General features: G+C 35.8%; 2 protein-coding genes across 3 annotated transcripts; both read right to left on the reverse strand.

The window, feature by feature from the left end:
- Nucleotides 1-998: 998 nt before the first annotated feature.
- On the reverse strand, nucleotides 999-13,340 carry ercc2 (excision repair cross-complementation group 2). 2 transcript variants are annotated; one of them, XR_012390427.1, is made up of 23 exons: nucleotides 13,149-13,287; nucleotides 12,914-13,013; nucleotides 11,211-11,288; nucleotides 10,956-11,018; nucleotides 10,724-10,837; nucleotides 10,517-10,633; nucleotides 10,196-10,312; nucleotides 9,989-10,112; nucleotides 9,802-9,898; nucleotides 9,572-9,705; nucleotides 7,971-8,139; nucleotides 7,706-7,895; nucleotides 7,316-7,494; nucleotides 7,151-7,220; nucleotides 6,777-6,878; nucleotides 5,197-5,260; nucleotides 4,995-5,116; nucleotides 4,810-4,902; nucleotides 4,624-4,696; nucleotides 4,467-4,537; nucleotides 4,249-4,392; nucleotides 4,039-4,182; nucleotides 999-1,202 (listed from the first exon to the last, which is right to left on the reverse strand). XR_012390427.1 is itself a non-coding variant. In NM_200926.2 (23 exons), exons 1-23 carry the CDS (start codon nucleotides 13,151-13,153, stop codon nucleotides 1,110-1,112), a joined length of 2,283 nt encoding a protein of 760 aa, NP_957220.2. In that variant the 5' UTR covers nucleotides 13,154-13,340; the 3' UTR covers nucleotides 999-1,109. The 2 variants fall into 2 exon arrangements, 1 of the variants encoding a protein (NP_957220.2); NM_200926.2 differs by having other exon boundaries at nucleotides 7,316-7,385; nucleotides 7,777-7,895; nucleotides 13,149-13,340.
- A 1,154-nt stretch (nucleotides 13,341-14,494) lies between these two features.
- zgc:154093 lies at nucleotides 14,495-20,685 on the reverse strand. Its single transcript, NM_001077731.1, is given in 2 exon segments — nucleotides 14,495-17,114; nucleotides 20,606-20,685. A coding segment is annotated over 1 exon segment (816 nt). The 5' UTR covers nucleotides 16,898-17,114; nucleotides 20,606-20,685; the 3' UTR covers nucleotides 14,495-16,081.
- Nucleotides 20,686-27,280: the final 6,595 nt, after the last annotated feature.

Genomic DNA, 27,280 nt, shown 5'->3' on the forward strand with positions numbered 1-27,280 from the left:
TAATTATTTATTTAGTGTGGATTTTAAGCATTAGTAAATCAACATGATTCACAAATCACAATAATAATAAAATACAATAGTGAATGGCAGCATGGTGGTGCAGTGGTTAGCACCATAGCCTCATAGTAAGGTCACTGGTTTGAGCCCTGACTGGGCCAGTTTGCCTTTCGGTGTGGAGTTTGCATGTTTTCCCCGTGTTCATGTGGGTTTCCTCCGGGTGCTCCGGGTTCCCCTTCAGTCCAAAGGCATGCGCTATAAGTGAATTGGATGAACTAAATTGTGTGTGCGTGTGTGTGTGAATGCAAGAGTGTATGGTTGTTTCCCAGTATTGGGTTGCAGCTGGAAGGCCATCCGTGTGATAAAACGGTTTATTCTGCTGTGGCAACCTCTGATAAATCAGGAACTAAGCCGAAGGAAAATCAATGAATAATAATGAATATAATAATAAATAAAATAAATTCCAACAACTTTCCCAGAGATTGGTTGCGGCTGAAAGGGCATCCACTGCGTAAAAACATGCTGGATAAGTTGACGGTTTATTCCGCTATGTCGACCCCAGATTACCAAAGGGACTAAGCCGACAAGAAAATGAATAAATTAATTAATTTCCAACAGCAGAATAAACTGTGCAGTATACAGAATGTGTAAAGCATTCTCTAGATCAGTTTAATCTCACAAAATGTCCCGTTAATAAAAAAGATCTGACCGCACAATCTCTCACACTGTGTCTTTGTTGTTTAGGATTAATTTGGTGCGCGTACACTGCTTTTATTAGATGCTCAGATAGCTGCAGTACAACAACTTCACCGCCAGAAAAAGAGTGTATACCTACTAAGACCTAGATGTGGTGGTAGTTTTATAAATACAAACATTTCTGTGGATTTAAGTGTACACACACTTTATAAATGAGGTGTCTGCAGTTTAGTGTGTTTGTGTGCTCTCTGCAGCTGGATCTGGCACAGTATGTTTGTCTTCAAATATTACAGAACAACACTGGATAAAGAACAGCATTTATTCATGCTCCTGTCATTGTTGTAGAAAACACTTTATAAAACAGTATATACATTTACACATCTGCCAGAGTTTATTTCTTTGTTTTAGAAGAGCGTTCAGGCTTGGTGAGCGATCTGGGCAATTTTCTGCAACATATCCTCAGACTGGAGCTGTTCCAGAGTCAGCAGAGACAGACCCAACTGATCCTCCTGCCAAACATAAAGAAATATATATCTAAATTGGTGTCATAAATCAAAACATGCAGCTCACAACCTCATTCTTGCAAAAATAAACCTCAATATATGAATATTTCCTTTGTCATGCACTACCTGACAAATGACTTGTCGCCTATCCAAGTTTTAGTAACGACAAATAATAGTTCTAATTGATGTGTAATTGAAGTGGCTTATATGAAAAGAAAAGGCCTCTAGATTACGCTTATTTTACTAAAATAAAATTGATTGATTTTTTATTATTTAATTGTGTATGACCTCCATGAGCTTGGAGGACTGCATCCATCCATCTCTGCAATGACTCAAATAACTTATTAATGAAGTCATCTGGATTGGCAAAGAAAGCGTTCTTACCCCAGACATGCTCAATAACGTTCATGTCTGGTGACTGGACTGGCCAAACCTGGAACACCTTGACCTTCTTTGCTATCAGGACCTTGGTTGTGGAGGCTGAAGTATGAGGAGTAGTGATGCACAGATGAGGGTTATATCCGCGGGCGCTGCGGATAATCCGCGGGTCAGGCGGTTCAGGTAATAAAAAAAAATACATTATGATTGTATGCAGGTCGGTTGCGGGTGGATGTAGCAGAACCAGCGAAAAAGCAGAGAGTGGGCTTTGCAGAATGAAAAGATGAGACACCCAAAATAATGGATGAAGTGCAAGAGTAGTACTGTTCAAAGTTTTAGTTAGAGGAGTAATCAGAGGAAAATCTGCTCTCGTTCTAAAAGAAAAAAAGATCGCTTATTTACACGACTGCAGCGCCTTGTGAGGAGAGTCTTGTTCATTCCTACAACAAGCGGTGCGAGCAACGCTCATTCAGTGCAGCTGGCCGCGTTTTGGAGGCGAGGCGCAGTAGAAGCTATACTGTTTTTGCACAGTGTGAAGAAAAGGGCCAAGTAAACACGACATAACTGCCGTTTAGGCTAAAGTGGCACCATTTTTGTTATCTTGTTCTTGTATCTGTAAAAGCTAAAATGTCCTATTTTTACTTTCTGTATTTGAAAATGAAGAAAATGTTGTCTAAAGACAAACTTTTGTTTCTATAAATAAATATTCTTTTAAAAAACATTTAAGATTAACATTATTTTACTATCAGAGATGCGCAGATAATAGCTCACTGAATCTGCTGTTAATATCCATGGTGACTTATCATCATGCCAAAAGCAAATATTTAACTATTAAAGTGACGATTAGGCGCGGATTCATACATCTGATAAAACTATATGTGCGGGCGGGTGGCGGTTGGATGATTTGTATGAAGCCGCGGATTCGGTTGTCATGTCAGCTGATCCGCGCATCCCTAAATGAGGAGCACTATCCTGCTGAAGAATTTACCCTCTCATGTGGTTTGTGATATAATGGGCAGCACAAATATCTTGATTCCTCAGGCTGTTGGTGTTGCCGTTCACTCTGCAGATCTCTCACACGCCCCCATAATGAATGTAACCCCAAACCATGATTTTTCCTTCACCAAACTTGACTGATTTCGGTGAGAATCTTGAGTCCATGTGGGTTCCAATAGGTCTTCTGCAGTATGTGTGATGATTGGGATGCAGTTCAACAGATGATTCATCAGAAAAATCTACCTTCTGCAACTTTTCCAAATGACAAACTAGAAGTCCAGTAATTATTTGTTGCTCTTATAACTGAGATAGACGAGACTTTTGTCAGGTAGAGTATGTATTGAGATTAGTGTTGAGTGTAATTAGTTACAAAGCAGCTAGTTACTGTAAATAAATGACTTATCTGCTGAACAGTAGCGTAAGGAATTACTTTTAAATTTATAGGCAATTTACTTATAATATACTTGTATTATTTCTTATATATATTTTTTTCCCAACAGTTTTGTAATTTATTACAGAGTAATTATATTTATCAGCTAAAGTTTATATTTATTTTCCAGCACTGGGATGCAGCTGGAAGGGCATCTGCTGGTAAAACACACGACAGTTGCCGGCTTATTCTGCTGTGATAATCCTTAATAAATAAGGGACAATAGGAAAGTATAACAAAGAAAAATTAATCAATGTGTTTAAATTTTTTAAGATGATTATATGTTCAAGAAAGAAAAATGTTGTGTGAGAAATTAATGACTAAGACCATGTTTAAATTAAGAGTTGAATTTATATCATTAAGCATTGAGATTTACAAAGATTTTAAGTAGTATTATCAGGTCATGTAATTAAATTATTTTCAGACTAATTAAGAAATGTTAAATACAATTTTAATGATGTAATTAGAGATTACTTTTATGAAATAACTTACCAAACACTGATATATGCAATATGAAGAAACCAAAAATTAAAAATACTAACATATTTGATGTTTGGCTTAATTTGGAAAAGAATTAATAACTATGAGGGGTGAAAATATTTAAACAGACATATTTTATTTTATTTTATTTGTTTGAGTTTGATCATTATGGCTTAATGTTTTTTTGTTTGTGCTTGCTTTCATCCTCTTTTCACCCATTAGCTTTAAATTAATAATTACTTTTTGTATTTTTTGTTGTTATTATTATTAACAAATATACTATATACTGTAAGAAACTGACTATTTAAGCAATTATTTCATAGCAATGTTGATATTTACTTCTGAAATTATTCATCTTCGAATGTTAAACGATAAAATAAGCAAGATATTTCACAATTATTAACCTTCCAAAAGTTCTGAAGTAGTTGTTAGCAGTCGTTTTAATTCAGAAAGTATCTAAGTGCGAGCGTTGTAAATGAAGGCCAGTCAGCATGACAGGTTTGGATGAGTGAGCGGCTGATCCGTACAGGCTGAGGAAGGTTAATGTGGTCATGTTACCCGTCTGAAAGGCTGTGCCATCTGTCGCAGGAAGTGTTTGGATAACTGCACAGTCTCATCGATGGTCAGATTTAGGCTTCCGTCCGTAAGGTGTTCCTGGATCCAGCGGGGCAGCTTTCCTCGCTTATCCGCTCGTGCGTAGCGCTGAGGAAAACAATTGTTAACCATCCACCATCTTTTTAATGCTCATTTTCCCTTAGATTTATATACCTTATCCGCAAAGATCATCAGGCCGTAGTCAGTTTTTCCTCGGATGGCTCTGCCTACACACTGAGCCGCGTGGCGCATGGCATCAAATGTCAGAAAGTCATTCTCCCGGATTTGAAACTGGTCTCTGAGGTACTCCAGTCGTGCCTGATTCAAAGCAAACACATCTCGGTAAGTTTCATAATGTACTACTTTAATGTGTGAAAAACATCTTGACAAACCTTGAGGATTCGGCTCTGAGTGTAAACATAAGGCACTCCGAACATGATGACAGCACGGCCAAAATGATGAACTGGGGAACAGAACAACCTTTTTTTTACTTAATTGTTTAATTAAGAGTTAGAAATCCCCAGAACTGTTTAAAGGACTAGTATTCACCAAAGTCAATCCCCTCTGACACCTTCCCTCGTGCCACCGAGAGCAGAATTGCTCCTCTGCCGTTCTCACAGGCCTAAAAGTGAAAGACAACCTTTAATACAGGACACTTAAAATAAAGTTAACATTACACAACCCGATTAAGGGGAAATAGGATTAGGGAGCATTAAAAACCCAATGATTACTGACCTCCTGATACTTTTCCAGAGCCATGCTGGTCTCTGCTGCGTCCTGGGTTTCTATGAAAATGAGCTTATTCCTTTGGATGTTTTCAAGGATCCCCTACAAATCCAGCAGGAGAATTGTTATATGTGGTTATCATAACAGCACTTCAAATGATTAGAGGCAAGAAGTCAGAAGTTGCATCTTCATACCTGTTCATACCATGAGGCTACAATGTTCTCCATGTACATGTAACTGGTAAAGAAGGCCACAATCCCATCTGGGACAATAGCGGACATTTCCAGCAGCAGGTTTCCATAATTACGAATCACAGCTACGGGATGCATGAAAATGCTCATTATTTAGCTTCAATATTAAGTCAGTATCACTAACAAAAACTACAAAGCAACTTACCAAAGTCTTCTCTGGTCTCAAACTTGGAGGTCATCGCCACCTGATCATTCCCTCGACCAACAATCTGAAAAAGTTAGTTAGATTTGAAAAACATTTAATGAAGTAGTTTTCAACAAGGGGCTAAAGACCACTAGATGCTTTATCAAACTTTCCTATTAAAGTATTTAAAAATGAATAAATTATTAATATAATAAAACAAAATTTGTATCTATTAAAATGTAAATAAAAATGTCACAAATGCTGCATATCTTTAATCAAAAATGTTAATTAAAAAGCATTATGTAATTTCACATACTTGCTTCTTTAAATGTAAATCTACACTTCAAGAGTTCACACTTAGATAATGCTCGACTATAATAGCAGGTTTGGCATGCTTTACCGGGAGAGAACCCTGAGCTCAGAGATGAGCCCAAGGTTCCCGTCTGGTCAATGAGCATTAGGAGGGATACGAGATCAGGTATACAAGAGCCCTTAGGTTCGCTTTTTTTTTCTATACCTGTTCTATAGGAATCGATTCAGTATGTATGCGTTAAGTGCTTGCGGCTGCTTTTACAATTCGCTTATGTTACATGTTATTAGACTGGAAGGAAACCGGAGTAGCCGAGGAAAACCCACGCGAATATGGGGAAAACATGCAAACTCCGCACAGAGAGTACCGACTGGCTCAGTAAGGACTTGAACCATTAGCCCTGTTGCTGCGAGGTAGCAGTGCCAGCCACTGAGCCACCGTGTTGCCTGATCATAAAATTAAGAAGGGAAGGATGGGAAGGGGGTTCCCAAAACAAAGATAGGAAATGAAGTTTAGGCAGAAAATTTATAGTAATTTTGTAGTAGTAATAAGGTTATAGTACAAGTTATAGTAATAAGAACCAGCTGTAGTCGATCATATCACATGCTCCTCTCGAAATTAGTTTGTAAAACTTCACTTACAGGGAGAAGATCAAAATTAGAAACCCTACAATTTCCAAAATTTTGCGATCACTGCTTCTCTCCTATTTAAATTGAAAAAGTAATAATACCCTTTTTAAGTATATTTCGTGTTACGTATATTCTGAATCACAGTATAAAAGCTTAGTTATCTGAACCACTTTCAGATCCCCACACTTCGTTTTACTGCACCTGATGAGAGTTTCCTTATTTATCTGTCAAAGCCTATTCAACTGATAACCGAATGTTACCATTTTCACTGACTTTGCAAAATGGAGAGCTGTCTCTAATGACCAAAACCCTCAGACAGCAGATTCTCCAGATGAAGGCCGAAGGAGGAGCCTTTCAGCCTTCATAGCAAGAGAAGTCGCTCATTTCAAATGTGTGATTTCTAGAATATTCTGTTAAACTAATCATCTAACAGAAGACAAAGTCATAAAAGGACAGTTTAATCCTGAGCATTTCAATGATCGACCAGTTCAACACTGGAGTTGGAATTCTCTGTAGCTCTGAACAGGGTAAGGATGTGTCTATGCATTTACAAGAATTTACACTACTTGGTGAAAAAAACTCATCAGCAGTAATGTTTATAAATGGCTCTCTAATTTTCATCTCCAGTGTATTTTGCTGGCACTGCCTCAGTCATAACTCACAAGCGGGCACAAGCAGGTTCGTGCCAGTGTCATGGTGAAGGATGCCATAGTGACAGGGCGGAAATCAAGGATGCGTGGGTAGATGTCCAGCGGAGAGAGTGTCTATTAAGAGACAATCATAAAATATGTTAGAACAAAAGTTGCTATAGTGAAGCTGGACACAACAAAACAAACATCTGAAGCTTTAGATGTTTTGCATTAGATAGACTATGGATGTTGGATGAAAGAAAAAGCAATTTAGCAAGACCATTTAAAAAAATAAACATTTGAAAGTGAACAATGATGGCATGTAGAGATTAGCGAGCAGCGTGTGCGTGTGTGTAATCTCATATTCAACAAAGACATGGACACATGGGTGGAGAAGCCCAGCTTACCCCTGATGTGATAATGACTGTCTGAAAACGGCCAAACACTGGCTTTATGGCGATAGAAGGATCCATACAACTGTAGACAAAGGATTAAATTGAGCAACAAAGCTAATAAACAGGGCTTAATAGACATTCAGTAAAAACACAAGAAAAAACTGTATTATAGCAGACCTGAAGTGAAGAACAGGATTTGCTATTGTCGGCGTTTTGTCTTCAAAGGGCTCTATGATGATGGTGAAACCTAAAAAAAGAAAGAAAAATCACTCATAAAACTAGCAGAGGGAAATTTGTGAGGAGCTTTGGGCCATGTTTCCACCTAGTATTATTTATTGTCAGCGACACGTTAAAATCTCAAGTACATGAAGAATAACTGGTCTTTTTTTGCTATTCGGATGAATTAGACCTTATTGAGCATTTACTCTGAAAGCAATGCGATTAAAGATGTAATATTCTCTCGATTTAACGATACTGAATTTATTACATGATTGTTTTTTAACAATTTTTCTCATAACAAATTAGAAATTAATTAACTAGAAATTAAAATAAACTAAAAAAATAAACCAAATGCAAAAACAAAGTACAAAGAACAAAAGAACAACCCTAATACCAGGTGTAAACTGGGCCTTTGTTACCTTTGCTGTAGGTGCTGACAAGAGTGGCAAAGTGTGATATCAGAGTAATGGGTGAGAAGTCGGCGATGTCCGCAATCTCCAGAGTCCGCAGCAGTGACCGTAACCGTTCTGCACAAAATCTAGAAGTGCAATAAATGTACGTTTATGCTGGGTCCATCGGTTAATAGTGACCACCAGTACTTGTGTTAACTGACCTCAGGGGTTTGCGGTCAATGCAGACCTTCTCAAAGATGTCTTTGAGGAACTGAGGAGCACTTTCCTGCACCACATGATGGATCCGCAAACGGGCCTTCAGATACTCGAGGAAGCGCTTCATAAAGCCTACAAAGTGCTCTGCAGTGCGGATGCTGCCAGGAACAGCCTCTGTAGTGAAAGTCACACGTGCTATGATTTAGATTTTATTAAATATTCTACACACACATTTTAAAGGAGGAAACAGCTTAAAAAGTACCTCTTCCAAACATACTTATACACTTAAGCTACATGTATGAATGTCTTTATAGATCATATTTTCACAACAAATGGTATTTAAAGGAATATACTGACTTCTTTACAAAAAAGTCTCTGTTTCATATGTTAGAACAGATATTATATATTTATTGCTCAAAATCATGACTTAAAACATCAGATGTCAAGTAAAAAGTGACTTTGTCACTTTATTATAAAAATGCCTAAAAATCTTAAGGGAATGAAGAGAAATATAAAAATTGTGTGCAGATGACACTTCAAGAGTTCACACTTAGCAGAAGATTGATTATAAAGCTTTTTTGGCATGCTATCCCTAATTGCTCATTAGCTACAAACAGTAGGGAAGTTCACAAGATTTCCCTAAGCTCAAACTCCTCTCTCACCCTGCAAATGGGAGGGAGCCCATGATTCAAGGATCTTATTGAGCTCAGGGAAATCTCGAGAACTTAACTGCTATTTGTAGCTAATGAGCAATTAGAAATTGTTATGAAGAGATAACTAATTACTAGGAGCACGTCTATAGTGCATGTTTTAAAATTGTGGGAGGAAACCAGGGAACCCGGGGAAAACCCATGCGAGCACAGAGAGAACATGTTAACTTCGCACAGAAACGCTGACTGGCTTGGTAAGGACTAGAACCAATGACATTCTTGCTGTGGGCCAACAATGCTAACCACTGGGCCACAATGCCGCCCATCTAGGAAAGAAGGAGTAAGGGAGGAAGGGGGGATTCTTCAATGCGAAGATGACTGTGAAATGGAACTTAGGGTATTTATGGAGACTTAGGAATATTCTGATTGGTAAAACATGAATTGCCTAACGCAGGCGACGCAGTGGAGCAGTGGGTAGTGCTGTCGCCTCACAGCAAGAAGGTCGCTGGTTAGAGCCTCGGCTGGGTCAGTTGGCATTTCTGTGTGGAGTTTGCATGTTCTCCCTGCGTTTGCATGGGTTTCCTCCAGTTGCTCCAGTTTCCCCCACAGTCCAAAGACATGCGGTACAGGTGAATTGGGTAGCCTAAATTGTCCGTAATGTAGGAGTGTGAGTGAGTGCGTATGGATGTTTTCCAGAGATGGGTTGCAGCTGGAAGGGCAACCACTGCGTAAAACAAGTACTGGATAAGTTAGCGGTTCATTTCGCTGTGGCAACCCCAGATTAATAAAGGGACTAGGCCGAAAAGAAAAGGAATGAATTGGCTAATGCAGGACCACCTGTAATCAATCATAAGCAGGTGATCTCTGGAAATTAGTTTATAAATAAACTTCACTTAATTTATTATTTTTTTTTAAAGTCTATATGATTTGTAAGTTGTTAGATAACAAAATCTGACCTTGCAGGATTTCATCAGGCAGAACTGGATTGGACAGATAAATGTCAGTTTCTCTGGCAACATTAGCTTCTTTAAGACCCTCGACTAATCTTCTGTATTCTTCTCGAAGTTTGGCAGCATCTGTTTCTTTAATTCTTTAAAAGACAACAAGCAGAATGCAGGACATTAAACACATTAAAGGCATTAAGAAATGCAGAGGTTGCTTATTAATTCCCACTCTTTTGTCACACCTGCTAATGGTGTTTTGAAGGGTTTCCACATTGGTTTGGCAGCGATCCAGTGTCCTCCTGGTGATGTTGACGCTCATGGAATCAATACACACATTATCTAAAAGAAAACAATATGAGCTTAAATAACAATAATCTAGTCCACATGATGTATAAATCACAGTGATAAATATTGAAATGTGCTACTCACCAATGTTGTGAGCCTCATCGAACACGACAACTGATTTCTTTGCGAGCTCTTTCGAGACCAAGTCTGCGATTTTCGGATCTAGTAAGTAATGGTAGCTGTACACTACTATGTTTGCGTGAAGAAGCTGAATAAAGGAACATATGAGAGAGTGAAATAAATTACATGCACAGCAATTGCACATTATATTAACCTTAGCAAAGTACTCACTGCGTAACGTGCCAGGAAGTAAGGACACCAGCCTTTTCTACGCCCAAAGTCCTTCAGATCGTCCAAATTATATATACCAGGGGGAATGGGCACCTGTCTGCCTACATTATCAAATTCCTGCAAACAGGAACCAATTTCAAGCTATCATTATTTTTTTTTGTTTAAATGTGTTTATTATTATTATACTTTTTAAAAAACATTAAAATATAGAAAGAAACAGCAAAAATAGAAAGAAAAAATACACTTTACACTAGAAAAAAATAAAATAAAAAGTAAGAAAAACTGTGCCATGATTGTATATGCTTAGGAAATGTGTCCCACCTCATAAAACTGGCAGACAGGCTGATTTGGGTTACTCTGATGCTGCGCTCGAATATACGATGCTGTCAGACTGTGACATTTTCCATCTACTTCTTTTCCAAAACGCAGAGAGCTCACCTGTAGTCACACATTCAGTACTTTTTAATAAGATCACAGCACAGATTTTACTGAAATCACAGACAAATCTGCCCATTCAGCGGCCTCTACCTCAGGATGAATGCACAGGTTTTTCCTCGAGGAAAGTGCAAGGGCGAGGAAGTCGTTTTTTACTCCCGTTTGCTTTGAGTAATAATCCATCAGTTTCCTTAGCTCCTCCACAACCTGCAGGTAAATGAAAGATGCATAAAATAAAAATTAACATACGACATGTGTATTTAGAAAGCAAAAAAAAATGTATAAAAGGTAATAAACATCTATATCAAGTCAGTCAACAAAATACCTTCTCTATCTCAGGCACCGTGCGAGAGCAGTACACGAGCTTGGTGACTTCTAAAGGGTAAGTCTGTAAGAGATTAAACATTATATATATATATATATATATATATATATATATATATATATATATATATATATATATATATATATATATATATATATATATAATTATATATATAAATCAGGGATATTTTTAAAGCCATCAGACTGTCATTTAATAAAGTATTCAAATATTTAATCGTCGATCAAAATCCGTCACCTTCTGGTAAGCAACGATGAGCGAAAGAAGAGAAATAGTTTTTCCTGTTCCTGAGGGCATCTCCAGAACTCCATGACCCTTTACACACATAATAAAAACAAAATATGAAACAACTATACATAAGACAAACAATTTTTTTTTGTTTTTTATTGCTTTTTACTTTCACTCAGTCATGGCTCTGTTTAACATAAACATCCCATCCAACATCTCAGATAATGCGAGATTACAAAAAATGCATTCATAATCAGACTAAAAATGATGTGGTGAACTTTATTATTCCCACCAGGGGCAATTAAATTAGGGCAGTAGCATCATGATAACCTATAAATCCACACATTTGGTCTTTCTCCCTAATAATATACATTTCAGAAAAATATTCTTTGCAAATTCATATTTATAGGGAAACCATAATAGCATCCAATGACTTTTAAAGTACAACACTGTTCACTGTACAAAAAAGATTGTTTTGAAGTCATACTTACATAGGATTTTAGACCAAATATTCAAAGTACCATGGTAAAAAATAAAGGGAGGATGTCACGGAACGATTATGCGAATATAAAACCAACTTTACCTCAATAAAAATATTAGAGTAAAGCTGGTTTTATATTCACACATTCAGTCTTTCTCTCTAAAAATATTTTCAGAAAATTTTTCGGTCCCACTTTATATTAAGTGGCCTTTACTAACATGAACTTACACTGAAATTGAATCATTCGTTACACTTTACTTAATGAGTAAATATATGATTTTACATTGTACTTATGCTTGATTAAATATCTGCATGTAATTACATCTGTAATTAAATTCTGTAAGTACATTTATAATTACACTTTTTACCTGAACCAACTCTTAAACCAGCAAACCTTAAGACCACATTTCACTATACAAAAAAAGATTGCTAATGTTGTTTTGAAGTCATACTTACCTAGGATTGCAGACCAAATATTCAAAGTACCATGGTAAACAAAAAGGGAGCATGTCACTGAACAAATGTGTGAGTATAAAACCAACTTTATCTCAATTAAAACAGTAAAGTTGGTTTTATACCCACACATTCAGTCTTTTTCCCTAATATCATATTTTTAGAAAAATATTTTAGCAAACTCTAAATAGGGAAATCTTATTACCATGACTATCAAAGTACAACATTGTTCACTGCCTAAAAACATATAGCTAATGTTGTTTTGAAGTCATACTTTAATAGGATTTCACTCTGAATATTCAAATTACCATGGTAAACAATAAAGGGAGCATGTCACTGAACGAATGTGCTAATATAAAACCAACTTTACCTCAATTGTAAAAATAACGCTGTAAGAAGGAACAAAAAATACACTTTAAATTAGTTGTGTATCAACTATAGATGCATCTTTTGGCCTATGTCAAAACATCCAGCCACAATGTTAATATAGATCACTTCAATGTGGTGATATCTTTGGCCCATGAACATTTTCTGCTTGTTTCAAACTATTTCATAACTGTAACATGAGACAATTAAATCATAATTTAATGTTAAAACCGCTATCATGACATTATTTTACAATATATGGCTCTTTTTAAAATCTCAGAAAGTATGGACATTACAAATGGAAAACATGAAATACATTGAGACCATTGTTTTGGTTTACATCCCTGAAAATGGTCTATGTTGTTACATGATACAACATTAGTTTAATGTATGAGTGTCTGTGTATAAATACCTTTGCATCCAGCGTCCTCTTCAGCTCAAGCATATACGAGTATTGTTCGGGATAGATGTAGTCATACGGAAAGTAGACTAATAACCCGTCGATATTCAGCCTAATAGGATCAAATAGACATTAACGTTAGAGGAAAAACAAAACTTGTGTTAAATGAACAGCGGTTTGGGCCATTACCAGTCTGCAGATTTGCAGCAATGCTAACGTTAACAGTTAAAATTTACCGTTTACTTACTTCATGTTTGCTGGTATTGTTTCTCTGCAGCACTTAAGTGTTTCTCGTATTCAGTTTTGTATGTTTCCACACATTAATATAACTGTCATGAACGCATTACACAAAAAGACTTCTATCGAGGTACACAAGCGATCTCGGTAGCGTAAAACGCTGTCGCAGTGAAAGTGCGTAATCTATTTTGCTTAATTGATTGGTTGTTCGCTTCAAAGCCCGCCTTATCCTGTCAGCTCATTGGATGACACGCACGTCATGTCAATCCCTTGACGGAAGTACATTTGTCACCATTGGGGTTAATCAAAAAATATATATATAGAAAAGAAGTCCGCACTAAACTTTCGCTAAAATTGTGTAGGTTGTAATTTTCTTCACTACAAATATGACTGATTTTTTAAAACAAACAACAGTATTTTTTTCATGAAAAGTAAAATTTGATCAATTAAAAATATAGCCTATCACAGATTACACTAAATTATACTGTATTTTAAATAAACAAAGAAAAAAGAATGAAAAAAGCTAAGAAAAACGAAAAGCAGGTACAATTAGAGTGCATTGTAAACAAACAAGAAAAAAATAAAAACAAACAGAAAAGAGAAAAGCAAGTAGAGTACACTTAACTTACATTCATTCATTTTCCTTCAGCTTAGTCCCTTTATTCATCAGAGGTTGCTAAAGCGGAATGAATTAAAGATCTGAACTTCCCATCACTACTGTGTGTCTAACCTTAGAGGCAGCCATGCACACGATTTTACTTAAGGCTATCTTGTGGGCTGTTGTATTTGAATTTGAAGATGAGTAGGTGGTAGTGGTAGATGATAGTGGTCATGTGTCCTGTGAAAACATGTTTCAAAAAATTATTGTTGAGTTTTTATTTTACAATATTTATTGTATTTTGTACAATATTTATTGATTTTGAATCTTGTACATAGCAAATATCCCAATGTGCAAAAATAAATAAATAAATAAACAAAACTAAGCAACTATAAAATATGGAAACTAATAAAAACTAGTAAATCTACCTCTAAAAACTAATTAAAACTGATTTTGAAAACAAAAAGTCAAAACAAAATAAAAACTAAAACCAATAAAAAATCCAAAACTATAATAACCTTGCTGTGGAGGAAACCCACGCGAACAAGAGAAGAACATGCAAATTCCACACAGAAATGCCAACTGACCCAGCTGTGCTTCGAACCAGCGACCTTCTTGCTGTGAGGCGACAATGCTAACCACTGAGCCACTACTACTAAGCCCCCCTTCTAAAATGACATTTTTTAATACATATGAGGGGAAAAAAGAGAAAGAACCAAAGAAATGAGAACATTTTTCATTATTAATACAGGGGCATATTTTATATAATATATTTTATTTACATAAACATTTTTAAATCATATATTACAATGCAATAAAATATACAGTATTTCACCCTAACAAAGATTCATCTTCATGAAGTGATTTCCTTCGTACTCATAGGCCGGGTAAAGACCACAGTTTAGACATATTAAAATATTTGTATAAATCCATTTTGGGTCATTCTTTGACAATATTCACCTCAACAGAATAAAACTATACTTTCTAAACCTTTATGACAAACTTCCTGATATAACTACAGAGCCAAAATCCCAATTCCCTTCCCTGTAAAACGCAGCTTAATAAGTAACATCAAATATAAAAACAAACAAATTTTAATGCTCGATTATTTAACATATCCAATTGGGTCAAAATGACCAAAGCATCACATCACTGCTTTTGTGATGCCATCCACAGTTATAGCGTTAGCGTTCATCATGCTGTTCATTACTGTCATGACCTCTTCACCTTATGCAGATGAACTGATCACTGTATTTTTACAATGACAGAGTTGAAGTTATAAAGTTTATTGCCTGTTTTAGATGATTGCATCTAGGATCTGAATCAGCACTTTCAAGTCCGAGGCCATGGTGCTCCACCAGAAAAAGTTGTTTTGCCATCTTCAGGTTGGAGGAAAGTCTTTACCCCAGGTAGAGGAGCTCAAGCATCTTGGGGTTTTGTTCACGAGTGAGGGAAGGATGGAGCATGAGAGAGGCGGATTGGTGCAGCGGCAGCAGTAATGCGGTCAATGTACTTGTCCGTTGTGGTAAAGAAGTAGCTAAGTCGAAAGGCAAAGCTCTCGATTTACCGGTCAATCTACAATCCTACTCTTACCTATGGTCATGAGCTTTGGGTCCTGACCGAAAGGACAAGATCTCGGATACAAGTTACCAAAATGAGTTTCCTTCGCAGGGTTGCAGGGTTCACCCTTATAGATAGGGTGAGGAGCTCTGTCAACCAGGAGGAGCTCGGAGTAGAACCACTGCTCCTCCACATCGAGAGAAGTCAGCTGAGGTGGCTTGGGCATCTGTTTCGGATGCCTCCTGGACACCTACCTAGGGAGGTGTTCCAGACATGTCCCACCGGGAGGAGGCCTTGAGGAAGACCTAGGACACGCTGGAGGGACTGTGTCTCTTGGCTGGCCTGGGAACGCCTCGGGATCCCCACGGAGGAGCTGGAGGAAGTGTCTGGGGAGAGGGAAGACCTTAAGGCTGCTGCCCCCGCGACCCAGAAAAGCAGTTGAAAATGAATAAATGAATGAATGAATGAAGAAAATTGCATGTGGATAAAAATACTCTACTGGCACAACCAGATATTTTGCTAACATCCCAGTCCATTCAAAGTTCTTTAAAACAGGAATACCAAGATGGCTGACACCAGACATGATGCAATTTCAAACGTATGCAAACTGAGCTGGATGCGATGCTTTTGAAGCGCACACCTAATCCCCGCTCTTAACCCTTACTCCTCACAAAGACGTCACTAGCTCTATTGAGTGCATTGTGTCTGAGATTGCATGTCCCAGCTTGCATATGCAAGTCTGCAGTTAGACACTATTAAATATTTTAGCATCTGAAGAATTCCCCTTATATCTCATGTCTCTCCTCCATGCTCTTATAACGGTCCATGATCCTAAGAACGTCCTCCAAAATGGATGGCCCCAAATCCAGGTCCAAACCCATTAGAGACTCTGAGCGGGACACGCTGGGAGAGACAGCAGGAGACTCGCAGTGTTCACTTCGCAGGTCCTCATTGCTCAGTCCCGCATCAGAGTCCAGACTCAAGCCTCGCTTCGGATCTAACGGACCACAGCCTTCAGACATGGAGTCGTCTGATGAAGCCTCGGATAAGGAGCTCGTGGAAGGCATCATGTGTGGCAAGACTGGGATTGAGGCCGACAGAGTGAGCTCGTGACATTTCCCAATCCCGCCCTCACACACAGACATGGAGCGCTGCTGCGGGCTGTGATGGTGGTTCTGCTGCTGGTGGTGAACAGGAGTAGGCTGCTCATCTAAATGCAGACGTGGAGGTTTAGGAGGAGGCTGCACGGGCGCCATGAACACCGGCATGGAGATGGTGGTTTTGAGGAGTGAGTTATGGTGGCCTCGGTGGTAAGTGTGACTTTTGCCACTCACCTCAAAGATCTCATCCATTCTTCTGTCAATGCTGTGAGAACGGGAGCCGGGCGCTTGATTGAGACCTGGAAGCATGTCCAGTTTGCCTCGCAAGAACCCAACATCACCAAACATGTCCCCTTCTCCATCTGGCCCAACATGGGCACTGTGGCGCACATCACCCAGTGGCGGGCTTATCATATCACCTGATAAAACGTCCCGTATCTTGGGCTTCTTCCCTCGCTTTGGTGTCGATGTCTTTAAGTAGATGGGTGTCTTTGCTGGCATTCTGTTTCCCAGTATTCGGGGTCAAATGTCTGCGCTGGTGTTTGTAGCCGAAATGAAGAGGAACCAAGTCCTCAGTCTGATATTAGCTCTTTCATACGTTACGGTTGGGTTGTGTCCTTTATTTGACTTTTAAATCTTCCAGTTGGAGGTGGAAGTGGCCTGCTTTATGTTCAAAGCTCTTCAGGAGGCTCAGGAAGGTTTCATCACAACAGCGGATCTAAGGAACAAATAAGGAGAAGAAAGATTTACAACCTTAAGAGAGCGTCTAGAATTTCAACAAAACACAGAAAAAATCAAAAACTCAAGAAACTACTTATTTATTTTCCCCTGAGTGGTGATTTATGATCAGCTACAGAGCTCAGCATACCTGAGTTTATCCCAATATTTTATCCATTTCTCAGTGAATATAAGCAATGTATTTGGTGAATTTAACCAAAACAGATTTATTAAACATATTTATTTATTAAAATAATATTTTAGTCAACAAATATATTTACAAATTGAAAGATAATACAATTAAATTCAAGCAAAATATTGCAAAATAAATTACAACCAACAAAATTTCAACTAAATTTTTCCTTTTTTATTTTGCTTTTCTTGATTTTTTCTCTTTTTTAAAATTTGTATTTAATATTTTTCTATAACATATAAATTTGGGTGTACTAGTTTTTGGACTGTTATCATAAGTTATTTTGTTAGATAAGCTCCAGATTTGGCTTCAGTATGGATAAATGTAATGTATATGCACACAAATAATATTGTAGAGCTTCCTATTAAAAATCTGAATTTAAAAAGATAAATTTGTGAGGGGTGTATTTATATATGCTCAGTTATGTATATACCTGTAAATAACAACCCCTCTGACATTTCAGTTGTTCTACAACATGACTTTAATAACATATATTGGCATAGACAAAGTCATTATTTGCATGCATGCATGCTTTTATAAGTATATTATGAAACTGCCCCAGAACATTACTGGCAGTGCAGAATGAGATTAGAAATCCACAGTTCAGATCTCCTTTAAACTCTGGCCACCAAATAACATCCACACTTACGTATGCTATTGTGTTTAGTGTTTTAATGTAGTGATTGCACAACTTTTTGGAAAGCTTCCCTGAACTGAACACAACAGAATAACAGCAGTTTTATTATTTACTCAGAGTTTCTCTGAATAACAATTTCTAACATTTACAACACAGCGCTAGAAGACTGTAAAACCATATACACTGTTTATTATTTAAAATCTTAAAATGGTTATATAAAACAATACAATTATTGGTAGGGCTGCACAATATTGAACAAAACTGACATTGTGATATTTTATTTTTCTACTATATATATTCATTCATTCATTTTCTTTTCGGCTTAGTCCCTTTTATTAATCAGTTGTCGCCACAGCGGAATAAACCGCCAACTTATCCAGCATATGTTTTACGCAGCGGATGCCCTTCCAGCTGCAACCCCTCACTGGGAAACATTCAGACACACTCACTCACACACATACACTACGAATGTCTTTAGACTGTGGGGGAAACCGGAACATCTGGAGTAAACCCATGAGAACACAGAGAGAACATGCAAACTCCACACAGAAATGCCAACCGACCCAGCCGAGACTCGAACCAGCGACCTTCTTGCTGTGAGGTGATCGTGCTACCCACTGTGCCACCGTGACTCCCCTACTATATACAGTATATATCGATATTAAATATATAATTTCACCAGATGAAATTAATGTCTATTTGGATAGAACTAATAATTAAAAAATTGGGATAATTCTGTGAGAGTGCATCTACATAAACTATAATAAACATTACAAACATTGAGAAATATGCAGCAACAACATTGTTCATCTGATTTTCCGGACGTCTAGCAATATTTAGATGCACAAATTTAATATTTAAATGTAAAATAACACCAAATAGTATGTACAGTGCTCAGCATATATGAGTACACCCCCCCAAATCTCTCATTTAAATTAATATTTTCTTTAGGATGCTTTTTAATATTATATTTGTGCATATACATTAGTTTAGTCAGTACTGAAGCCAAATCTGAAACTAATCTGACACAATAACTTATAATTATGGTTCACACATGAGTAGCCCAAATTTATTTTAAGGAAAAATATTTAATACAATTTTGAAAAGTAGCAAAAATCAAGAGAAACAAAAAATATATACAATTTTGTTGATGAAATTTTGTGGTTTGTCATTTTTTGCAATATTTTGCATGAATTTAAATGTATCATCTTTCCATTTCTAAAGATTTTCTGTGGCAAAAATATTATTTTAATAAATATATCTGTTTAATAAATCTGTTTTGTTCAAATGCACCAATATAAATTACCCATATTCACTGAGAATTGGATGAAAATATTTATTTTCGAAATGCAGTGTACTCAGTTATGCTGAGCGCTGTATATACATAAATGCAGTTAATTTTGCTTAAACATTTTTACCATGACTCACAAAAGGCAAAATTCATTCATTCATTTTCTTTTCGTCGTAGTCCCTTTATTAATGAGGGGTCGCCATCATTTGATGAATAAAATACATTCTAATGAATCACACTGTAGCAGCAAAATATTATTCAGCTGTGAGTGTATCTATAATAAGTGTATTTTATATCATATAAAATCATATGTTATGCTTGATGTTCTTCACAAAATGTATTCAGAAATGTGACACTTTAATTGCATTTAATACATTCTCTTTGTATGTAAAAACAACTTTTGTAAACTGCTTTTCCCAGCAGGCTGAATTTAATTATGCTGTTAATTATGCCATTGCTGGCAGAGGATGCATTAAAAACAAGCACAATTCTGTTATTGTTCCTCTATGAGAGGCATATGTTTCTTACCATTCGACTGTTCACAGTTTGTTGCTGAGATTTATTGGCAAGTGACGCAATTGTAAAAACATGCTTGTAAAAAGAAAGACAAAGATATAAACTGAATGTTTCAAAGATGTGTGTTCTTCTGTCAGACAACTAATGTTCATCTCTTATATGACACCAGTCCTCTTGACCTTCACAAAATCTCTTGGACCAGTTACACTAACACACTCCTATTATGTAATGCTTAAACACAGCTAGTCCTTGAGATCAGCCAATTCCCGGATTTCCCTAGTAAACCACATGGTGTCATTGCTTTAACACTGCTGAGACTTCAGTCTACACCCAACATTGTGTTTAAAAAAAACTAGTTATTTTATATACGTTTATTTATTAAATGCACAGTTTGGACTGTATTTGCTAGATGAGACAATAATTTAGATGAAGTTTAAATTTTTTTGCTTTTGACAGTCAATACCCTGACTTGTGTAATGCCAAAGCAATATGACAATTTAGTTATAGTACATGTTCAGAAACACAGTAAACAAGGTGTTCATAATGATCTATTAATATCTTTACTTAGTTTTTAAATTACATTTACAAAAATATTATCAAATTTCTATTTGAATCTAGTAGTTTTAGACTATAGTTTCTTAGTTCAATCATTTGAAATTAAATGAAAAGTCATTAAAGTGTTTCATATTTTAACAATAAAAGTAGCTAAGTTAATGGATTTTTCTATCGTACCACTGACAGTGTATCAGATTGAGACAAATTTAACTCAATTTGAGACAGTAGTAAATCTCGGTTTAACAAAGTGAGTCTTAAAACACAATATTTAACACTTCAGGTGAAAGTATTTGTACTTGCCTTTGATATCTGCGATGAAACCCTTGATTGTTCTTGTAGGTTATTCCTGGATGTAAGTGGATAAGCTGTTCTATCTGCGCGCTCTCGGAAGGGTTGTTATAAACCTCTTAAGCGCGCGCTGAAGCCGAGAGTGAAGAAGGGCAGGACGGGGGCGTGTGCGCGCATCATGCTAGTGAAAGAGGAAAAGAGGACGAACAAAGTGAGTTTCCACACATCGTGTGGCGATTGTCGTTTAAAAGTTGCATTAAAGTGCGCATTTATATAGGAACAGCCACAACGCGGTTTGTCCACACTTCCCCCCTCAGATATTCATTGTATTTAAAGAGACCGTTCACTCCAAAAAGCCCCAGGCTTTTTTTAGTGTCTGGTTGAACACAACAGGCATTATATATAGTTTAATGTCTAAACTGCTCATTTCCAAACAGTTGAAGTAGTCTGATCACCCACATAGACGTTATTAATGACATAGCCTACAAGTTCATATTTGAATTTTGCATATATACAATAGTTGCAGCTAGAAGGGCATCTGCTTCGTATATGCTGGAATAGTTGCCGGTTCATTCCGCTGATACATAAGGGACTAAGCCGAATGAAAATGATGGAATATGTAAAATGCCATATATTCAACATATATTTCCAAAAATTACAAAAAGGATCCGTTTTGTAGGCCTACATAAATGTTCAAATATATTGCATATAATGTCACTTATGTGTTATATACATGGTCAGAGTTGTTGGTACATTCAATTTTGTCCAAGCCTGTTTGATTAGTTTGCCTTTTTTAATGCTTCTGTTGAACCACAATTCGGGAGCAGTTTCTGATTTTCAGTAGTTCATTTTCAGTCATATTTGATTAATCATATACTTTAGTAATATTATATATTTTATATACTTTTAAAAGTGAAAAAATATACTTTTTTCACTTTGAAATAACTACAGTGACTGCTCAAGTTTTTCTTTTTTAGATTAAAGTGTGTACCAACATTTTTGTCTGGTCGGTATTTGAAATTCAAATGGTTGAAATGGTTGCCATTTTTGCAATCTTTGTAAATATATACTGAATATATAACTTCTGTTTTAAATAAATGAAATCCAAATATGAACTTGTATGTCATAAATGTCATTTGCATATATTTTCATTTATCAGATTTGTATATGGTCAGAGGTCAAATACAAGACTTTGAACACTGTGACAACTTTTATGATGTTTTTATGGTGTTTTGTTGTCTTTTTTATGCTTGACAGCTCAGTGTAACTATAGTCGAAAGAGTGCAGCACCAACATTCTGTTAAAAATTTCCCTTTTGGGTTTCAAACTAAAATTAGGTGTTCGTAATTTTGACAGAAGTTTCATTTAGTGATGAACTATGGCTGTTCAGATCCACATAGGATTGCAGATGCTTTTCTCCCAAGCTGATTCTGCATTGACTCATAGGATAGACGAGCCCTACCCTGTCTGTTTCATAAATAGTCTTAAAACTCAGCAAAACTGATTGCATAAGCACAGGAACAGAGTTGTAATATCCTGTTGTAACAACACCTGAATAGAGGTTGTCATTTATATTACTTTTTGTTGCATTAAATAGCTGCTAAACGAATGTTTTCATATGTTTATCCATTATTGCATAGCAAATACTAGTGTGTTTGCTTCAAAAGAGTTATCAATATTTGGTGGAATAACCGTAGTATTCAATCACACCAAATAAAAACTTTTTTTAAATTTTTTTTAGTTTGGAGAAAATGTGGTCAGATCATTATAGGATAAAATAAATATTAACATTTTACTCAAACCCATAAATCCAAGGAAACTGAGTATTGTCAACTGCTCTCCTACAATGACAGTGATAGTGCTGGGTAGTAACTCATTCATTCATTTTCTTTTCGGCTTAGTCCCTTTATTAATTTGAGGTCGCCACAGCGGAATGAACCGCCTGGGTAGTAACTGATTACATATAATTATGACGTAGTGAAATAATCCAATTCCAAAAATTAAGTACCTGTAATTAGATTATACCTTTTACAATGCTCATAATCATATTAAATTTTCTTATATTGGATTACATATATTTTTTATGAATTACATGATTACAGAATTGATTTATTTTATTTGAAAATGTTAGTCATATCTCATTTGCTTGAAAAGATTGATTAAATGTTCTTCTCAAAATTTAGATTTTTTTATCATTCTTAATGGTCTGTGAGGTGCTCTGAAATATGCATTTTTATTCTATGTTTGATGTATACTCAATCGAAAAAATGAAGAGAGAGCTGGTCATAATGTAGCTCCTCCTCCCCTTTTTAAAAACGGGCAATAACATTTTGTTTTATCACCGCTCTGCCAGTGAGAGGTTGAGCTGAAGTGCATAAAATAAAAAGCAAATGAGAAGCATGTTAAAGAGGGTGGGGCATGTCAGATATTATATATATATATTATATACTATACTATACTATATATATATATATATATATATATATATATATATATATAGAGAGAGAGAGAGAGAGAGAGAGAGAGAGAGAGAGAGAGAGAGAGAGAGAGAGAGATGATTTAATGAGAAACTGATGTATGAGGAGACATGAATAAAACCGTTGATCTATTTCGACGGAAGTGACAAACTACAAGCTTTACATGTTTATATCTTTATATCTTCTAAATGTGAATTTTGTCACAATTTTCTGGGACCTTTAAATTGTTATTTAACTAACATTAGTTTGGGTGTACTTATTTTTGGACTGTTCTCTTGAGGTATTTTGTTAGATTAGCTCTAGACTTGGCTTTGTTACTGATTAATGTAATGTTAATGCACAAATATAATATTGCATTCTCTAGCATAATATTGAAAATATACATTTAAAAGAAAGAATAATGAGGGGTCTACTCATTTATGCTGGGCATTGAATATAGTACTGACGGCAAAGTATATTACTTAATGGTGATTTAAAAAAAACTGTGTACAATACACATTTTCATTGTTTGAAAGGCCTTTGTAATGACAGAATGTTCCAGAAAGACTGATAAGTGAATGTGACGTTATCAGATTTAAACAGAGTTGAATTGTTTAAATACTGACTGCTGGATCATCAGTGCACATAAAGACATAAATGCAGACGTGAGCACTTATAAAGAGGTTCAAAACAGCAAAGAAAGCCCACTTATATTAAATGAATTTTCTCCAGATTGGAAACATTTGTTTAACACCGTCCACACAGTTTCAGTAAGAATGTGCTGGGCCAAGCTGATCTCAGACTATAAGTATGCACACAAGGCTTTTTTCAAACCATCCTTTAAAACAGGTCTCTGTTTTACTGCTCTGTGGGTTTAAGCTCCAGTTAATGTTCACATCAACGACTACCTCTGAAATTATTATCCGACTTCTAACATTCACAGCACCGACATTTATAATATGGAGCCAGATCAGTCTCAAAAATCATACATTTACAAAATATAATTCATACATCAACAATACATTTTACATTTACAAAATTCGATTCGTAAAATCAAAACATGATTAAAAATATGCAAAAAAAAGTTAAATTCAAAACACGAATTATAAATATGCAAATCCAATTAATTTGGCGAAATATTACTTATAAATTCACAAACTGTGTTGTATTTATGAATTGTGTTTTGAATTTACAAATTGGTGTGCATGTATGAATTCTATTTCATAAATGTATTATTTTTGAAACTGATCTAGCTCCATATTATAACTAACACGCATTCAACGTGTATATTTTTCACAGTCTCAGACATGTTTAAATAAGTCTTCCAAGTTTTTTTTGTAAATTTCACCTAAAGGTTTATAGTGATGACTCAAATGGCAAAACACTCTTCCATAATGTTTCATTTTCTGAGTGAAGACTTTCCTAATGATTTATTGACCTAGTATTTTCCCTTGCTCCTCTGACAGACAAAATATACTGGCAAAAATGCTTCTGTGACATTTTGAGTCTTCAATAAGGTCACATACATCCGTTACAACACCCAATTCACAGATTACTGCAGAAACCATGTGAGAATTAAGAGCGTCCTCCTACACATCATTTTTTGGAGGATCTAATGTCTGTTCTGGTTGAAATAATCACTTGAGGGTTCAGTTGCTGGTCATCTCTGACGCAGAGGGCCAGAAAGAACGCCCCGGGTCAACCGGCGGAGTCATCAATCCTTCAAAGATGTTACTGTTTGTATTGAATGAATGGGCAGTAAACGGGGAATGCTGAACGAGAGACCTATTTTGCAGGACAATTGACGGGCTGAGCGACCCTACCAGTGGGAATTCTGGGAATTTTGAGATATGACATGTGGTTTGCATTAGTGCTCGGAGTGTTTTCGCAGTGTTCAGGCCTGTCAGAAGGCATACTGGGAGGATGACACACTAAGCCGAGATGGAAAAAGAGCTGTAATTCTGCTATGAAATCATTCTGGACTCTAGACTATTGTGGCTTGTGATAGAGCTGCACGGTTTATCAGTCATAGAACGCAACCTTGATTCAAAGACAACTATTTATTCTTAAAGACAAGGATTTTGTTATGTCTATTAAAGCTTTGATACAAACACTGCAAACATTCAAATCTGTTTTTGACAGATAGAGAACAGTTGTTCTTTTGTATATAATGGTTATCAAACTGGGTACATTGTTAACCATTTTATAAACTTTGAAAGGTATAAATGATGGTGTAAAAGTATAAATTCTATGAATAATGCTAAAATCTACACATTTTTAAATGAGGAAGACAAATGCATTTATATGTCCACTTATATGTATATGTAGATGACACATTTAGCCACTCTAAACAAGTTAATTAATTCAAAAAGCTGCATTAATAAGTAATAAAAGAAGTAAGTCTTTCTAAATGAGATTTCAGATTATTCATTTAAAGGGGACCTCTTATGCAAAAAACACTTTTATAAGGAGTTTTTATATGGAGACCCCCCTAATTAATGGTTTATACCCCTGAAGACATCAAAACAACATGTATGGGAGGGTCAGCCCTCTAGAGAGGGGTCTAATGTCCAATGCTTTTTAATGGGCTCACCTAACCCCACCCCTAACCCTACCCGTCACAGTGACGTCAGTAGCTCCATATGAGTGTATTGTGTCTGACATTGCATCGCTGAGTGATGCAGTCTCAGCTTGCATCATAATTGCTACATCCAGATACTATTGGCCCTCTAAATAGTGAGGAATAGTTTGCTCTGATCTGTATCTTAAATACTAATATTATTGTAATAGATTATACCATTGTGAATTTATAACTTCGTCAATCAGTTTACGCTGATAGACATGGTAAGCGTTTACAATACACTTTTCTTGTAAAATAGGTGTTTGTTTCTATACACTCTGAAATAACTAATCAGGGAATATTGTAGGACAGAATACACAAAATACCCCAACAAAACACTGAAAACTTAAATGTTTTAATAATAAAATATATGTCAATATATTTAAACAAATACACACATTTGATTCACTGAAGGATGTGTTACACAAAATAATATTACCAAGAAAGTTAATAATATGTATGTTCAAATATTTTATGAAATGTTGATTCATCAAGAAATGTAACAAGAGAAGTATTACTATTTTATTGAATCATTAAATCTAGAGATTCTTTCATAAATGCTGCTTCATCAGGTAATGTAAGATGTATTTAAAATACATCTGGATCTGGACCTGCTAACTTATAAAACAAGTAAAAACTTTATATGCAAGTCATCACTCATTCAAGAGATTAATAAAAAAAATGTGAAGTCTTTAAGTCTTAAAACTATTGAGCCATTTAATCAAGAGATTTATTTTCAAAACGTTTTGTAAGTCTTTCTAAGTGAGTAATTAGATTAAAACCATTCATTCAAATGACAGATTCAAAACAATGATCTTCCAGTTATAAAACAAGTGAAGGTTTGATATAATAAGTCACTGAATTTATGACATTGATTCAAAAAGTTGGATTTATCAAGTAAAGTCTTTAAACATGAGTCGCTGAATTATTTATTCAACAGATTGATTGAAAAATGCTGCTTCACCAAGAGGAGAATTGAAGTCTTTATACTTGAGTTATGAATAGTTTTTAAAAATAAGTATTTTAAATGCAATTGAAAATGTCAGAGACCATGTAACTTTGTTGAGTTGTTCAATTTTAAAATTGAATTTGTTTATTTACAAGGAACATGCACAAAAATACACTGATCTTGAAAGTAAAGATGCGCTGTGCCAGGTTTTACCAAAGATGTTAGTTTCCACCTGCAGTCCCTGGACAGGTAAATCTTAAAACAATTTAATAACAATTATAATAATTTAAAAAAATTAATAATAAAATTGCTATATAAAACATACATACTCAATTCAGAAATCCAATCAGAAATCTCAGTTTATTCAGAATCATGCATCAAATTGATTGGCATATTTTAGACATGCTTCATGTACTGTTCATTTAACAGTGCTTATTTTGTTCTGTCTACAAAATAATTAAATAAGCCTATGTACAGACTCAAATGTAGGTTGAAATGTGGTAGAATGTCGTAAAAGCCTGACTGCCATAAACAAATAAACAAAATTGAAGCAATTTTTAACCTATTAACTAATTACATGTTTCCATTCATGGTCTATTTAGTCTCTTCTCTTCACGAGGACATATACAGTATGACATACGAACAAATTGCACAAGGAAGGA

Source organism: Danio rerio, chromosome 15 (assembly GCF_049306965.1).
Source record: "Danio rerio strain Tuebingen ecotype United States chromosome 15, GRCz12tu, whole genome shotgun sequence".
Classification (NCBI taxonomy): Eukaryota; Metazoa; Chordata; class Actinopteri; order Cypriniformes; family Danionidae; genus Danio; species Danio rerio.